The sequence below is a fragment of the Trypanosoma melophagium genome (genome assembly GCF_022059095.1).
Source record: "Trypanosoma melophagium isolate St. Kilda chromosome Unknown ctg19segment0, whole genome shotgun sequence".
NCBI lineage: Eukaryota > Euglenozoa > Kinetoplastea > Trypanosomatida > Trypanosomatidae > Trypanosoma > Trypanosoma melophagium.
In genome coordinates, this window is record NW_027125148.1 from 263,418 (window position 1) to 280,000 (window position 16,583).

Consider the following 16,583-nt stretch of genomic DNA (forward strand, 5'->3'; position numbering starts at 1 on the left):
GAGCGAGTATTTTTTTGCTCCAACTATTTTACAAGAGATGTGATGACTGGGCTCTAATAGCTTGAATATCCTTTGTGACCTACTTTTCTGTTTCTCTAATACCTTGTACCTTTAGTGGAGATAGAGGAGTTCATAATGGAAGCGTTTGATTTTTTCGGGAATTACCATCTAGATCGCCTCAAAAGCGAGCCGTGTGCGACAAGGGCCACCCTTGTGCTGAAGAAAGGCGTTGAATGTGTCGAAGCAATTGCCAGGGTCGCGAACACGTTGCGAGGCTCATTACAGTTCGAGAAGGGTAAACTGAGTGGACCCCTCATGTCTACGATGATGATGGGGAGCGACGAGCAGATGAAGATAGAGACGGCCCTTTCAGAGGGATTCAAGACCGGATTTTCAGTGCACTTGGCTGATTACACGCTGACGTTGACGACAGAGCAAAACACCCTCGTCTTTGTGCGTGACGTTTGTGTGGAGATGCTTTTTGGCGAGTACATGCTCAGTGCATACAACGGAGAGCATGTATCTCTTGACAGTTTGAAGCTGGTCCTTGTCCCCAGTGGTAAAGGCTGCGTATCTGTGATCGCCCAGTTCACGAACTCACTTCGGGGTGAGCTGACTCTTGATGATGGTATGCTGAAGGGTGCAGTCGCCTCTACGATGAATGACGTGGGGGGTAGGATGAAGGAGATGGAGGAGAGGTTCCGCGCGGGAATGGAGAACGGCATGCAAGTGTCTCTCGATGGGAAGGATCTCACCCTAAAAGATGATCACAGTGTCTTCCTGTATTTGCGCTTGCTGGTGCCAGGCGATATCGCTGGGGAGTACGTGTTGAAGAACCTCAATGGCACCCCTGTGGAATCGGATGGCCAAATAACACTCCTTCTTTCCCATGATTCATCTGCGGATGGGATAGATGTATTTGCAAAGGTATCGAACACTCTGCGTGGGAGGGCCACACTGCTGAAGGACACACTGCAGGGACCGCTGATGTCAACCAGGATGATGGGGAGCGAGGCAGAGATGCTTGTGGAGGACGCGCTGACTAGCGGCTTCAATACTGGGTTTCTCTGCAGCGTTGACGCCGGAGAGCTGACGCTGACGTGCGGCGGTACCACGCTCGTGTACACGAAGGTGGCTGTTGTACCATACGAGAATGGAAAACCAACGTACCTGGGTGAAAATGTGGCGCAGTGCTTCAAGGGCCACGGCAACGGTCTAATGTTTCGCATAATCAACGCGGCAGAGAGAAAGTGGGCGTTCTACAATGACACAAAGAAGTACAGGATGCGCATTAAGGTGGTGTTTGGCACTCGCTCAAGAGTTGAGGGCCTTGGCAATACACGCCTCACTGTGAACGATGGTGGCCAGCAGGTGGCCGAGGTGACAGTGGAACCTGGTGCCACAGAGATGTTCGTTGTAGGATACGTGAACGGGTACAAATGCTCGTACGATGCGCTGCCCGTGTAGACACTGCCACAATAAAAGAGGCACAGCCTCTGTGAAAATGAGGGGAAGGGGAGTAGAGTAGGGTGTGGGATATTGCTTGTTGCTAATGTGCGTGGATTTGCTACCTCTGTTGATTGTGCTGCTTCTCACTTTTTCTCTTGCTTGTATCTTTACACTTCACGTAAAGCTTGGGAGACCATGCCCAACGCGCTGTGAAACGGTGTGATCACACCTGGTCTCTTTTTGCTTTCTTTCTTGCTACTGCCGCTTGGGATGTGTTATCCCTCTTTATTTTTCTCCTCTTTGCCCCCTTTTTTTCACAAAAGAATATTCAGCTTCAAGCCAATAAATTGGAAAATACATAACACTCCACAACACTATGGCTGACAAGCACGCAAACGCTTTCGTTGGGAAGTACGTGCTGACCCGCCTGAACGGCAAGGAGGGTGAAAAGAATCAATGGGATGCCCCGACACTGCAGTTTGAGAGCGAGGGAGACAAGTTGCGTGTATTCGCAAACGTGGCGAACTCAATGAACGGGCTTCTGAGTTATGAAAACGGTAAGCTGACTGGAATGCTAATGTCAACTCGAAAGATGGGACCCCCTTTTCTGATGGATGTGGAGCGTGCCCTTTTTCAGGGCTTTGAGGGCGGGATGCATGTGACACGTGAGGGTGGTGCATTAAAGCTGTCCCACGGCAATGACACTCTGGAGTTCACTGTGGACGAGAGTGCACTTTTACGCCGGTAGCTGGCGTCTGCGTACTAGGGGGAAAAGGGGGAAAGGCAATCTTTTATTTTGTTCGATGTTTTTTTTATATTTATGAGGGATATAACTGGCATGTAGCGGATAGAAAGCCAGGGGGATTTACTGTGAAAAATTTTCTGGGTTTGCGATTTTTTTTTTGTTTTCTCAGCGGTATTTGTCTCTGTAATTTTGTGTCTTTGAGCTTCCTGTGCTTGGGGACTTTGTGCTTGCAAGTGCTTGTATTTCTTCTTCTTGATGGTAGTTTAAGGGAGGAGCGTCACTGTACTGACGACGCGAGAGGTCATTGTTTTTACTGTGAAGATATAGAGGAAATGCCACCGAAAAAGCCGGTGCAGCGAAGCGAGTTTCACCAGGTCCGGCTCCAGGAGTTTATTCGGGACCTGGAAAGTACCCTGCACTTGCTCTCCACAGAGCAACTACAACAACAACAACAACAACAACAACAACAACAGCAGCAGCAACAGCAGCAACAAGGGGTGGAGCAAGAGGAAGAGAAAGGCCAGAACTCGTACTTTGTCCCGACACTGGTGTCACTGTGCGCTGATGTTATTGCGAATAACTTTGCCACTCTCTCTGCTGCAGATACATTGCGTGAGTCTCACCGAGAGTTGTACGACACAGTGATTGAGAGGCTTTCAACGGATATACCCCTCTCTGTGAGCGTTCCACGTGTTGCCTGCGACGCATACTGGCGTCGCTGCTGCGAGGCGCGGTGGTCATTTGGGCAACTGAGTGAGCGGACATGTGGGAGGCTTGTGGCGCCGGAGCACGAGGGATGGAAGCAGTTTTATCTTGAGCGTGTGCTTAGCGACTTCCTGAGTGGCCTGCGCTCGCCCGAGATCGACGACGAGGAGGCGCAGCAGCTCGACCGGCTCTGTGCCCTGTGCAGAGACTACGTGTACAACGTCGAACTACCGTGCCAGGTCACGCGGTTTGATCTGTACGAGCACCTGCTTGCGCGTCTGCCACATGTCTTGCACCTGCGCCTCACGTTTGGTGTCAATAATGCTGGGACTGACTTCAACCGGTGGATGATTGGATTTGGCGAGACCGACGCGCTAAATGTACGACATGCACTCGACCGTTATCCGCCGCTGCGCTCTCTGGGACTCCCTAACAATCGACTGAACAGCACGCTGCTGAAGAGAATCCTTGGCGGGCTCGTGCGCAACACATCCATCACTGTTCTTGATCTATCGTCCAACCGCATTGATGATGATGGGGCACGGCAGCTCGCACTGCTGCTGTGCAAACCAGACCTGCCACTCGAGGAATTGTACTTGCAGGACAACCACATTCGTGGGGTGGGGGCGGTGGCGCTTGGCGAGGCACTGGCGATGAACACAACACTGCGTGTGCTGAATCTTCGCCTTAATCGCATTCCTGATGAGCCTGGTGGCGCGGCTCTCGTTAGTGGGTTGGCGTCTCACAGCACACTGGAGGTGCTTGATCTCTCACACAACGTTCTGGGTGACGCGACTGCACAAGCACTCGCGGATGTTCTGCCAAAGCAGAGCACGCTGCTTTCGTTGAACATTGCCGGCAATAAGGCACTGGGTGTGCACACGAGTGAACTGCTGTTGCAGGCGCTGCAGGAGAACACCACGTTACGCTATTTTGACGCCCGTGGAAGTGGTGTGGAGCCGGAGTGCTTAGCAGCCATGGAGCGGCGCATACAGGATGGTGTGCAGGCCATCAAGACGCATGAAGTAGGGGTAAAGGAGGAGGCGCAGCGAGAGAGGATCCAGCAACGTGTTGAGACAAAACTTTTGAGGACGTATTGTATATAGTAGTTATGTGAATCTTCCGTTTTCTTTATGTTGTTCGTGTTTTTTGAATTGTTTTCTAATATGTGTTGATCTCTGTTACTGTGTAGATGTTATTGTTTGTATGAGTGTGTATCAGAGATCTGGTGTTGTGATGACATTTATGTATAGAAGTGTTTTTGTATTTACCATATTTACTGAGTTGGTGAGGAAAGAATGTGATAGTTTTGGAAATGATGTGTTCTGTATTGCTTTTTTTTTTCGTCGGTCCATAACGTATGTTTGCGGATCGTTTTTTTTTTGTTTTCTGGTTTATTGTTTTGGTGCTATTTTACTGTTATTTTTGCCTCTTTTTTTAAACTGTATTTTAGATTTTTTTTTCTAGTCATCTTTAGTATTTTCTAGTGGATACACTTTAAGTGTAAGAATATTGACCATCATTACTACTATTTCCATTACTAACGTTGTTACTATTTCGATCTATATTTACTTTGCTTGTATTACCATTGTACTAATTGTTGCTGAGTACTCTTGGAATTGAGTGATGGCGAAGTTGTCGTTCTCTGGTGTATTCTTTTTGTTGGTTTTGATGGTCACCGCTCCCACCGGCTTTGTTTTTACGTTTTTTCCTGTTCTACTTCTCATAGTGGCCCGCGTTGTGTTTCAGGCAAGACCCAAATCTCTTGTTCGATTATTCGGTGTGTGGTATGACACTGTGCAGGCTCTGTGGACTGGGCTTGTGGTCATTCTCCTTGAATGTTTACTGCAGCTGCGCCTTGCATTCACTGTTGCCTGTTCTGTAAAGGATACTCCACCTCGATTGGAAGATGTCTTTGGTCCTCCCACGCAGAATGGAAAGTTTAAAATTATTATTATGAATCATCGATGTCGTATTGACTGGTTGGTGTTGTTTCCTTTTCTTGCCCGTGCTGGCGGGGCACGCGCTCTACGTATTGTACTGAAATCTGAATTGAGTCGCATTCCAGTTTTTGGGTGGGCGATGCAGTTTTTTCGCTATATATTTCTTACTCGTAAGTGGACCCAAGATGAAGAAAGAATGCGAGAAATGATTGAACTTTATAAATCTAGTGGTGGTTCTACTATTTTAATATTTCCTGAGGGAACAGATCTCTCCAAGAGCAACGTTGAGAAGTCAAACGCATACGCCGCACAGAATGGTCTCCCAATATTTCATCATGTACTAAATCCACGTACAACTGGATTTTTGGCTATGAAAAATATGATTGGTGTAGAAAATATTGAGGAGATTATTGATGTGACAATGGGATATACGGACTTTGTGCCAGGTGAGAGACCAGAGGAGTTAAGCGTCGTTAATGGACGTATGCCGAAGAAGGTTCATATATTATGTACACGACATCATATGAAATTAAAGCCAAATGAAAATGATAATAAAGAGCAAACTTCTGAGGATGGATTGAGCGATGCACCTGTAACGGACAATGAACTGCATGCTTGGATTAACGACCGTTTCGCCAAAAAAGAGATTCTTCTTTCTCAATTCTATGCGAATAATCCAGTGGGGTTTGAGACCCATCAGGTACGAAATGTTTTTGGAGAGAATTGTAAAGTTTTCACGTACGACCAAGATGAAGACGCGGCGAAACACCCTGGTAGCACAAAATTTTCACGATTCCTTCGAGATGTGGGATTATGGCGTGGCTTCATCGCCGTACTTGCTTTCTGGATCTTTCCCGTTTTGTACTGTGTGTTTTTCCCCAGCAAGTTATTACTGTTGTGGTGCGTTTTCTGTATTGGATTTTGCCAGTGGATTGTACACGAGAAGGGCAGTCTGCTGCAGTGGCTTCTTCTTCAACCACTTAATGAAGATCGGGATCGAAAGGTTAATATTTCTAAAAAAGGATCTGAGAAAAAGGATAAGTGAAGGGGTAATAGGAGTATTGCACTGTAATAGAGTGAACTACTACTTTCGGATTTGGTACACATGTCCCTATTTATAGTGCAAGAGCTCTCTTTCTTTGTTTTTGTTCTCCCTTATATTAATATCTTTGCTTTTATTTCCCCTGGTATCTATAGTAGTTATCATTACCTTGAACATTTTACATTTCATTTTTTTTTTTTTTTGCATTTGTGACTCATACTCTCTTTGTGAGGTTGCATTTGTATGCTTCTCATGTTTTTGTACTCTTAAAAGAAAAAAAGTATCTACGGATGTCTCTATAGTGTAATAGTTGTTGATATGTATATTTCAATTATTATTATTTTTTTCCTTCATTCTCTGACATGTCTCTCTTCTAGGAATAATAGCTCCTGACTGAGGAAGAGGACACAAACAAACACCCATACCCACACCAAGAAAAGATTAAACACACACACAAACGCTCATACACACATTTACACAGGTAGGTAGGTAGGCAGATAGAGAAAACAAAGAAACACAGATACACACAAATATAACGTGATGTCCTCTGCAGCGCATTATGTGCCGCACTCTGAGCAAACAAGAGTGCATTATGAACGATTCTTGCGTGACTTGCGTCGCTGGTTACCACCTGGACTTGATGATAATTTAGCTGAAATCGCGGAAGAGACGTTATCTATTGTGTGCCGTTTTGGTAGTAGTAGTAGTAGCGGTGCTGCTGCTGCTCCTGGTTCTATGCATTTGCAGGAACTTAAAAAACAACTGGAGTTGCTCTTTGACACACCACTGAGTGCGGAGGCCCTTCACGAGGTTCTACATTATGGTCGCTTAATTGATGACTTTGTAGTGGCAGAGGAGGTGGGGAACCGTCACCGTGTGAATGATAATGGTATTGAGGCGAATGATGGTCTTGGTGGACTGCTACTGTTGCAGGAAGATAATCAGCAGCAAAAACAGAAACATCAAGGAGAAATATCATCTGACTCCGATGATGATGATGATGATGATAATAATAATAATAATAATATGACCGGTGTCCGTGATAATAGGATGGATTTGATGAAATTTGCGGCAGATGTTGATATCATTGGAGATGGGAATGTTGAATATGACGATGGTGATGATGATGATGGTGTTAACAATAACAATAACAATACCGGTGGACGCGTAAAACGTGTTACCTTTGAGGAGATAGCATGTAATCCTAATTACGTGCGAGACTCCCTACGTCGCCTGTTTCCCACACAGACAATGGATGAATGTGAATTACAAGCAGGACGTGTCTTACAGTATGCCGCTCAGCCACAGGTGGATCAATTAACACTGGAGACACAACTCACAGCCTTTCTCGGTGGTTACGATGATGAGGCGGTAATGGAATGGATTGGTACAGTTGCCCAATCACGCTGGGCTATTGTGTATGGAATGCGATTTGCAGAAGGACATAATCAAGAGGCAAAGAATACTGTAATAGATGCGATGAAGGCACACGCTCACCAGGATCGTACGGTGGAACGGTTATATCAGAGTGTAACAGGTAAAGAAATTGGTCTAAAAACGGAGGTTGGTGATGGTGTAAATAGTAAAGGTACGACAAAACCACTTCGACGTGTGGATTTGCAGGCGTATGCGTTTAAGGATGAACGTACTCCACATCAACACACTCGGGCTGTTGTTCCACAAGGTACGCAACGAGCAGTTTTTGAGACACATGATGAGGTTATACTTCCTCCTACACCTTCTGCTACTGGGGATTTGCCTTGTATTCCAATAAACAATTTTCCAGAGTGGGCACAGTTAGCATTCCCTGGTGTTTCACAGCTTAACCCAATGCAATCTAAGGTGTATGATTGCGCTTTTAACAGTGATGAAAATATGTTAGTATGTGCTCCGACTGGAGCGGGAAAAACAAATGTAGCCACGATGACAATGCTTAGAGCTATTGCTAATGCTACAACACGAAGTGGTAATATTAAATTACGTGATTTAAAAATGGTTTATGTAGCACCAATGAAAGCATTAGTACAAGAAGTTGTACGTACTTTTTCTAAGAGATTTGAACCAATTGGACTTACTGTTGTTGAACTTTCTGGTGATTCTAGTATAAATCAGGCACAACTATATGATGCGCAACTTATTGTCACAACTCCTGAGAAATGGGATGTAGTGACACGTAAATCTGTTGAACTTGGTGTAGCCACTTTATTAAAACTTTTAATTCTTGATGAAGTTCATTTACTTCATAATGAACGTGGTCCAGTATTAGAGGCTATAGTTGCTAGAACGATGCTACAACAACAATTACGTGGAGAGGCAAATATTCGTATAGTTGGACTTAGTGCTACACTACCTAACCATATAGATGTTGCAAGTTTTCTACAAGTTGATAGACAACGTGGTTTATTTGTTTTTGATAGTTCATTTCGTCCAATTCCACTCCAGCAATCATTTTGTGCCATTAAAAAGGTACGTGGAACGAATCAAGCTGCTGTCATGAATCTTGTATCATATGATAAAGTATTACAAGCGGCTATAAATGGAGAACAAACCATGGTGTTTGTACATTCTCGTAAAGACACCGAATACACCGCCTTGTATATGATGCGAAGAGCCGTAGAGGATAAACGCACACATTATTTTGTACGTCCTGGTAGTGAATCTGAACAGGCCTTACGTGATGCCGCTAACACTTCCACACATCTCCTCCGTGCAAGTCTACAGCAGATGCTTCCAATGGGATTTGCCGTACATCATGCCGGAATGAGTCGTGAGGAGCGGGAGGTGGTGGAGACGCTCTTCGCCGAACGACATGTGCGGGTGTTGGTGTGTACATCTACACTTGCGTGGGGTGTAAATCTACCGGCTAATCAAGTTGTGATTAAAGGCACTCGTATTTTTAATGGGGCAAAAGGGGAAACGGAGTTGCTTAGTGCGTTAGATGTTCTCCAGATGTTTGGTCGTGCTGGGCGTGTGGGATTTGGTACATCTCTTGGCCGTGCGGCTGTGATTACTGGCGTGGATGATCTCCAGTACTATCTCGCCGTGTTAAATCAACAATTGCCGATAGAATCACAGTTAATGGCACGACTTGTGGATATGTTAAATGCAGAGATTGTGTTGGGACACATTGAAACAACTGCAGAGGGCGTACGGTGGCTGCAGCGAACGTACATGTATGTACGTTTGCGACGAACACCGGAGTTGTATGGAACACGTGCAAGTGATGCAGATCCACTTTTCTTACATCATTTAGAGAATATTGTACACACAGCGGCGGAGGATTTACGTCGTGCACAGATGGTGGATTACGATGTTAATGCGAGACGTATTGCCCCAACACCATATGGTCGTATTGCTTCATTCTATTACGTAACTTCATCTTCAATGGCAACCTATCTTACACATCTTACAAGTACGATGCATGATGTGGATTTGTTTCGTCTTTTTGCCATGTCTAAAGAGTTTTCACACATTACAGTGCGACCAGAAGAACAGGCACAATTACAATATTTATTAGAGAACGCACCTATAGCTGTACGTGAAAGTCGTTACACACCTTTAGCTAAAATTAACATACTACTTCAGTGTTACATTAGTGATATGAGTCTTCAAGGTCTACCATTAATGAGTGAACTTGTGTATGTGAAGGATTCTGCCCAGCGTATCCTTCGTGCACTTCATGAAACGTGTCTTGTACGTGAGTATGGTCGTACCGCTATGCAAGTATTACAACTCTGTTTAATGGTTGTACATCAACAATGGGGCGTACAATCTCCTGTACGTCAGTTACGTCATACCGTCACGGCAAAAAATTTTGCTACTTTTATTCATGCACTTGAAAGTCGAAGAGTTTCATGGGATGAAGTGCGTGCTTGGTCATTAGAGGATCTTTCTGAGAAGCTGGGGGATGAAAGACGTGCGGAGTTAGCGTACGATTCTATTCATCAAGTACCACATTTTATTTTAGAAGCTTCTGTACGTCCTCTTACACGTAATATGTTATATGTTGATGTTGATATTACACCAGAGTTTACATATAATGAAACATTACATAGCCGAGCGGCTGGTGAACTTCTTCTTACTATTGAACACACCAATGGTCGTATCTTACATCATGAACGAGTTTATTTATCAGTTGAAATTTTACGCGGAAATGGAACCTTTTCTGCACCTACTATAGTAGTACCAATTGTTGAACCCAAACCCACACATTATTTTGTACGTTGTCATTCTTTACATTGGCTTGGTACTGAATGTTCTGTGGCTGTTTGTTTAATGAATGTACGTTTACCAGATATAGCACCACCATTGTTGGAAGTCCATCTACGTCCTCCTTCCTTGGAAGATGATGAAAGTATGCGGGAGGTATCGGCAACACTTAAGCCGTATGGTTTAGAGGCCGCAGCTGAAAAGGTGTTTCCCTTCACGGAATTCTTTCCCACACAACATGATCTTGTCGTGCCTATTATGGAGAATCCTACAGAAAATATTTTTGTAGCAATTCCCCCTGGTGGTGGACGCACAACAATTGCGGAATTATTTATTCTGCAATTTTTGCTGGATTGTGCGTTATTGCAAACAGAGACGAGTACTAGTTCTATTAGTAATAATGATGATAATGGTACTACTACTACTACTACTACTAATAATAATAATAATAATAATAATAATGCTCCTATTACAGAAGAGGAACAGATAGCAGATGGAATCGTGCCTGCCACTAAACGCAAATTATTGTATATTACTGCACATGATGCATGTGCGACACGTCGTTTACATGATTGGCGATGTAAATTTGGTGAAGGTCTTAAACAGTATGTGGTGAAACTTGAACCCTTTGGTGAGGGATTAGAAACAAAGATGGAAAAAGTACGAAATGCTACTATTATTATTGCAAGTGGTGGGAGTCTACTTCCCTTGTTACGACGTGGAGGTAATGATTATCTTACTGGTGTAACACATATTATTGTTGATCACATACACCTCATACGTGCCCCAGAAGGACGATGGATGGAGGAATGTATTGCACGATTACAATCAAAACCGTATTTGGTTAATAATGGAAAACAACCAGCACGTCTTCTTGCCCTTTCGTATCCTTTAATAAGTTGTACAGAGGTATCACGATGGATGAAAATACCTCAACAACGACAGTATAACTATGGTAATTCATACCGTCAATTACGTGTACGATTAGAGGCTGTAGACCATGGTGGGGCTCGCAATCGTTATGAGGCAGCTACTGTATCTGCACTTAAGTTATTACAAAGAGATCGATATGCATCAACTCCAAGTGTGGTGTTTGTACCTTCTGCCCGAGATACGGAGGAACTCGCTAAACGTGTTCTTCTTCGTTGCCGTGACTTTGTTCCCACCACTTACGTTGATGAAGTAGAAGATCGAAACCTTTCACTCTTACTTTCTGCCGGTGTCGCCTACATGCACCGTGGAACATCTTTCTTGGATGAACTCTTCATTCTTGACCGTGTGGAAAATCCCTCACGACACCCAGAGACGGAAGCCATACTTCCATTAATATTAATATGCACATTTGAATCCGCCTGGCGTCTTCCCGCTGCTCTCTTTGGTACGGCCTTTGTGTGTGCTGCGGAGCGTACGGCCGCCGCAGTTCCATCTCTCACGTTTATTTCTAATGATGTGGGCGGGTCTTCCTGCACAGACTGCAGTGTATCGGAGTTACTGCAAATGACATCGCGGGCGTTAAGTGAGGCGGTGGTGTACTGCCGGGCCGCACGGCGGTGGGTGTGGGGGAAATTATTAAATGATCCACTTCCACTCGAGTCATACTTGCGGTATCCGGATGACTTCCGTGATGCCCTTAACGCCGCCATCGCACAGGGACGAGTGATGGATATGCCAACTGCTTTACGTGTCTTACAGAGTCATTACTTTTTGTTTCATCTCCGCACCAATTTACACTTTTATGGGGTACCAACGCGGGAGGATATTCCGGCGTATGCGTCGGAGTTTGCACGTGTGGTGATTGCCGCACTGCAGCAAGCCGGTTGTCTCACTGTGATGGATAATAATAATAATAGTAATACTAATAACGATGATGATAATGATAATAATATCATTAGGGGAGATGAGGGAGAAACGGTGCGGCCCACACCACGAGGGAAGGCGGCTGCACAACACGGTATGTCTGTGGTCTCTGTTGAGGCAATTACTACAGCAACTGCGGCTTCTGCATCTCATTATATGGGTGGAAGGGGAGAGGATGGTCAAACATTAAACGCAGGAACTGTAACAACAACATCAACAACAACGTTATCTTCAGTAGCGGATATGTGGCGTCTTGTGGCGTCATCGTGTGTGGAGTTAACACCACCGTATGTGGGTGATGCCGCACGTATAACAGATACTGCAGAATTGCAGGCATTGCAGACAATAGCGCGTGCCTTTCCCTCTGCGTACGATGTACGATATGTGGATTTGGACTTTTCTAAAGGTTGGACAAAGGTATTACTGCTTATTTTGGCCCACTGTGCACGCATGTTTATTAGTGAAGAACATCTAAAGAAATATGAGACTAGGAATGATTCTGTTACGGCTATACATCCATTAGCTTCACCATCTTCAGCTGCGGTGGATCCTCATCTTCTTCTTGATATTTCATATGATGTAGCGGAACAACTCCGTGCGGATCTTTATGTACTACTACCGGCGGTATTAGATTTAGTACGAGGTGCATGTGAGATATTTGATAATACGACACAGTGGAGACAAGCACGTTATTTAATGCGTCTTGCATCTCATATTGAGCGACGTGTTTGGGGATGTGATGATGCACTCCTACAATTGCCTTGTGTACAGGAATCAGCGGCCTTGCATCAGGTGTTGAATAGAAAAGATAAAGAAGGTCTATCATGGTCACTTGAAAGATTACAGGAGTTATCTTCTCAAGGTCCTGCAGCAGAGGTTGTATGGTTAAAGTTAACAAATAAACTGGTAGAGTGTGGGGTAGTACCAGATACCAATGCTGGAGCTGCACTTGTGAAACGACTGTGCGCAGAGGCTGTATCTATTCCTCGTGTAACATCTATGACGGCTAATGGGACAGTAGAACTTATGGATGCCGGACACGCTTTTGTAATTCATGTAGAAGGCAGCATTGCGTGTACATTACCCTTAGCATCTTCCTTCACTTCTACGGTGGCAAATGATGAATTAGCATCACAGTCGAATCGTAACAAATTACTGGGACCATGGTGGATATTATGTGTATTGCGACATCAGGGAAAGAATGATGGGTCGGAACGGTTAATGGCACTCTCTGTCGTTACACCGGAGTGTGTGGCGGATAACAACCGCAATGAAGAGAACGAAGAGATAAAAAGATCAGAACAAGAACAAGAACAACAGCAACAACATGGCCAATCATCATCATTATCATCATCTTTTTCATCCATGTGGCGCATTTCTGCTTCTCTTACCTTCCCACTAGAGTACGTGGATGGGGAGGATTTAGATACATTGACCATGACAGCATCGGTGGTCTCCGCACAGTACCGGGCCGACGCTGAGACGGATGTTGTTTTCGCCGCAGAGTGAGAAATGGCGAATGAAGACAACATCATGGTTGAATGAATACCGTGAAGGAAATGCAAAACAAAAAAAAAAAGGAAAAAGGAAGGAGAGAAAGAGGAGGATGAGAAGGGGGCGGAGGAGGAGGAGGAAAAGAAGCATAAAAAGAGGGAATAAGGAAAAAAGGAGGAAGGAAAGGAAAAGAAGAAGTTATAACAAAAAAAAAAGCAGTGAACAAAGAAGAAATAAAAGAAGAAGAATTTGCTTTTATAGGTGTGAGGATGGATGATTGGAGCTTATTGTTGTGCTTTCGTGTGGAGTGTTTGGGGTACAGTCGTGAGATCAGGTAAATACATCTGCTGAGGTGTAATATACACTCACGTAAACATGCATATACAAGAGCACGAACATATACAGGAGGATAAAAAGAAAAAAAAGAAGAGAACGAGGGGATAATATACGGAGACCTTTTTTTTTTAAAATCCCCTTCGGTGATAAGGTGAAAACACCAAAATGAAACATGAGCAAGCGAAGAAAATAAAAAATACTGTTGCACCCTTTCTATTGGGTTTATGCTAATTACCATGTCTCTCTCTCTCTGTGTGTATATGTATACATATATTGCAGATAAATCTCTCTCCATTGCAACGCTACTTTTTTCTTTCTCTTTGTTTTTATATTTGTTTAATGCACTCTTTCTCAATCAACGATATAATTTAGAATTCCAAAAAAAAGAAAGGAGTCCATAATTCTTCCATACGAAAAAAAAGGGGAGATAGTGCGAACGAGTGGTAAAACCTAAATCTAAAGGCAATTCTGCAGCACAAACTCTACTCTGGACGATAAAGGAGAAGAATAAGAAACAAATATATACACAAGACAACAACAACAATCGTGTAGGGATATATTAAGGGAAAAAGGGAAAAAGTACGAAAAAAGAAGAAAGTAAAGATCCCATTTTTTACCTAGACAAAATACAAAGGATAAAAAAGAGAAAGGAGAGAGAGGGAGAGAGAGCAATAATATAGAAACAAACAAAGAACCAACACCAGAGAAGAAATAAAAAATAGGTAAGAAAAAAAAAACGCCTGACGTAAGTTTCTGGGAGAAACGCCACGTTTTTATTTTGTTTTTTTTTTCTCATAATCTTAGAAACGGACATTGATTCCTTTTTATTGGATTCTATCTCTGCACTGTATTCGGTTTTTCCACCCATTCTCCATCCTCCTATACAAAGCAATGAAGTCCTCAGGGAAAAGGTCTTCAGGGGAGGAATTCACGTCTAATCGCAATGAGGTGTCTGTTAAATTGCAGGAACCACAGGAACAAAGGCAAACCGCACAACCTGCGAGAGCCGCAACGTCTGGGAGCGACAGTGCTGGTGATGCGGTGGGTTTACCGCCGATTTCGCCATCATCCAATAAAGCACGACGTGGTTCCATGCGTTCACGCGGGAACTCGCTACGCCGCAGCAACCAAAGCCTTCACAACCCCCATGGCCACAGCTGCAGTGGTCACAGCGTCGTGATGAGTTCATGCCCTGTCATACCGCAGAACGACGGTACACGTGATGGATGGACGGAATATGTGGTGATCAGCACGAAGGAGATTGCACATTTAAGTGATACTTTTCGCACTACACCTGCCCACGTACATGATGTGGCAATTGCGGCGGAGGGTGATCGGGAGTTGATGGTGGCGATTCTGCAGAGTGAATTGGAGGACCGTGAACAGCGGGGGGAGTTATCTTCTTTTCCTTCCTTCACCAGGCGAGATCGTGGAAATATTCCTCGTCTACTGTTTGGCTCCAAGTACACCGTACGGCGGCTGATGAACATTCTCGCCCTTCCCGCATCGTGGGAGGCGGATGTGATACAGGCACTGAACAGTGCCGAGGGAGACGCCCAGCTGGCCTTATCAGAGTTGACAAGAAAGATTGAGAAGGCCAACGGTATACCCTCCGCTCGTGTCTCACACGATGGAGAGGCTTTGTTGGAAGAACAGGTGAAGGAGCTGCAGAGCTTTATTAAGCGGCTGGATACCACACTGGAGGTTACAAAGGCACAGGCACTTCGTAATGAGTTTCCAGAGCGGGAAATGAAGGATATTGAGGATGCTTTGCTGCTTACTGACGGGGATCTGGGACAGGCAAGACTCTATTTACAGCAGGTACCTTCACAAAGGGCCACACGCAAGGGTATTGATAAAATCATAGCTCCTCCCGCAGCGAATGTATTCACCAAGAGGGAGAGACGTAGACCGTCGCGACGATGTTCTACGGTTAGTGTATCAAACCTACCCTTAGATAATGAGGATAACGGACAGAATGTCAAAACTACCGGCACTCATACAGGAGGAGAGACGACTACAACAACAATTACGACTTCTAAGAGTACAACTACTGCTGTTCCTGCCGCTGCTAATACCACTACAAACAATAACCATAACAATATTGACCCTACAACTACTAGTGCTGCTATTAGTGGTGCCCCCAAGACTCCCATTCCTTGTCCTCCATCTTCCGCAAAATCAATAAGCTCTGCACGCGGCGCAGATGCTCGTTCAGGACGTCTATCCGTAAGTCAACCACGTTCTGACTCTAAAGGCAGGTCAGCAGCAACAGCTCCTCTTTCAGAGACCTCCACAACGTCAAATACGGAAAGAACAACGAGAAGTGCATCAGTGAGAGAAGTGTCAGTACAATCACAGTTTAACGGTACAACATTACCATCTTCCCCTTCTTATATAGGGAAAGAACTGAAACGTGGCAACTTAGCAGCACTAAACGTCCGCGATGATGATGATGACGATGATGATGTTGATCCTTTGTCACCAAAATGCATCGCAGCAATTGCTTCAGCGCTTAATAGGTCATCAGAAAGCAGTAAATTTGAGGATCTAAATACATCTTTGGAACCATCGCCCCTATCAGATGGCGCTTCAAAATCGTGTTCACCTGTACATGTCGGACCGCCACTACCATCATCAACTATTAAGAGTGGACCACCAGCACCAACTGGATTACCACCACCGCCTCCTCCATCATCAACAACTATTAAGAGTGGACCACCAGCACCAACTGGATTGCCACCACCGCCTCCTCCTCCATCATCAACAACTATTAAGAGTGGACCACCAGCACCAACTGGAT

At 44.6% G+C, this 16,583-nt stretch overlaps 6 protein-coding genes across 6 annotated transcripts in view; all 6 read left to right on the forward strand.

Moving 5' to 3' along the window:
* Positions 1 to 135: 135 nt before the first annotated feature.
* LSM04_003612 (protein of unknown function DUF306) lies at positions 136 to 1,467 on the forward strand (the record flags this gene model as incomplete). The annotated part of the gene is made up of 1 exon (XM_067337744.1): positions 136 to 1,467. One exon carries the CDS (start codon positions 136 to 138, stop codon positions 1,465 to 1,467), a length of 1,332 nt encoding a protein of 443 aa, XP_067192867.1.
* A 358-nt stretch (positions 1,468 to 1,825) lies between these two features.
* Positions 1,826 to 2,197, forward strand: LSM04_005170 (protein of unknown function DUF306; the record flags this gene model as incomplete). The annotated part of the gene is made up of 1 exon (XM_067337745.1): positions 1,826 to 2,197. One exon carries the CDS (start codon positions 1,826 to 1,828, stop codon positions 2,195 to 2,197), a length of 372 nt encoding a protein of 123 aa, XP_067192894.1.
* Positions 2,198 to 2,526: 329 nt separating this feature from the next.
* On the forward strand, positions 2,527 to 4,005 carry LSM04_003546 (Leucine-rich repeat; the record flags this gene model as incomplete). The annotated part of the gene is made up of 1 exon (XM_067337746.1): positions 2,527 to 4,005. The coding sequence occupies one exon, from the start codon at positions 2,527 to 2,529 to the stop codon at positions 4,003 to 4,005; it is 1,479 nt and encodes a 492-aa protein (XP_067192865.1).
* A 520-nt stretch (positions 4,006 to 4,525) lies between these two features.
* LSM04_008638 (Phospholipid/glycerol acyltransferase) lies at positions 4,526 to 5,887 on the forward strand (the record flags this gene model as incomplete). The annotated part of the gene is made up of 1 exon (XM_067337747.1): positions 4,526 to 5,887. The coding sequence occupies one exon, from the start codon at positions 4,526 to 4,528 to the stop codon at positions 5,885 to 5,887; it is 1,362 nt and encodes a 453-aa protein (XP_067192967.1).
* Positions 5,888 to 6,424: 537 nt separating this feature from the next.
* Positions 6,425 to 13,459, forward strand: LSM04_005402 (Sec63 domain; the record flags this gene model as incomplete). Its single annotated transcript, XM_067337749.1, has 1 exon — positions 6,425 to 13,459. The coding sequence occupies one exon, from the start codon at positions 6,425 to 6,427 to the stop codon at positions 13,457 to 13,459; it is 7,035 nt and encodes a 2,344-aa protein (XP_067192900.1).
* A 1,212-nt stretch (positions 13,460 to 14,671) lies between these two features.
* Positions 14,672 to 16,583, forward strand: part of LSM04_003857 (Formin) — a gene marked incomplete at both ends in the record, with an annotated part of 3,606 nt that continues 1,694 nt past the window's right edge. Inside the window, one exon of the mRNA XM_067337750.1 lies at positions 14,672 to 16,583. This exon is cut by the window's right edge and continues 1,694 nt beyond it. Within this exon, the coding sequence (XP_067192872.1) occupies positions 14,672 to 16,583 (1,912 nt within the window).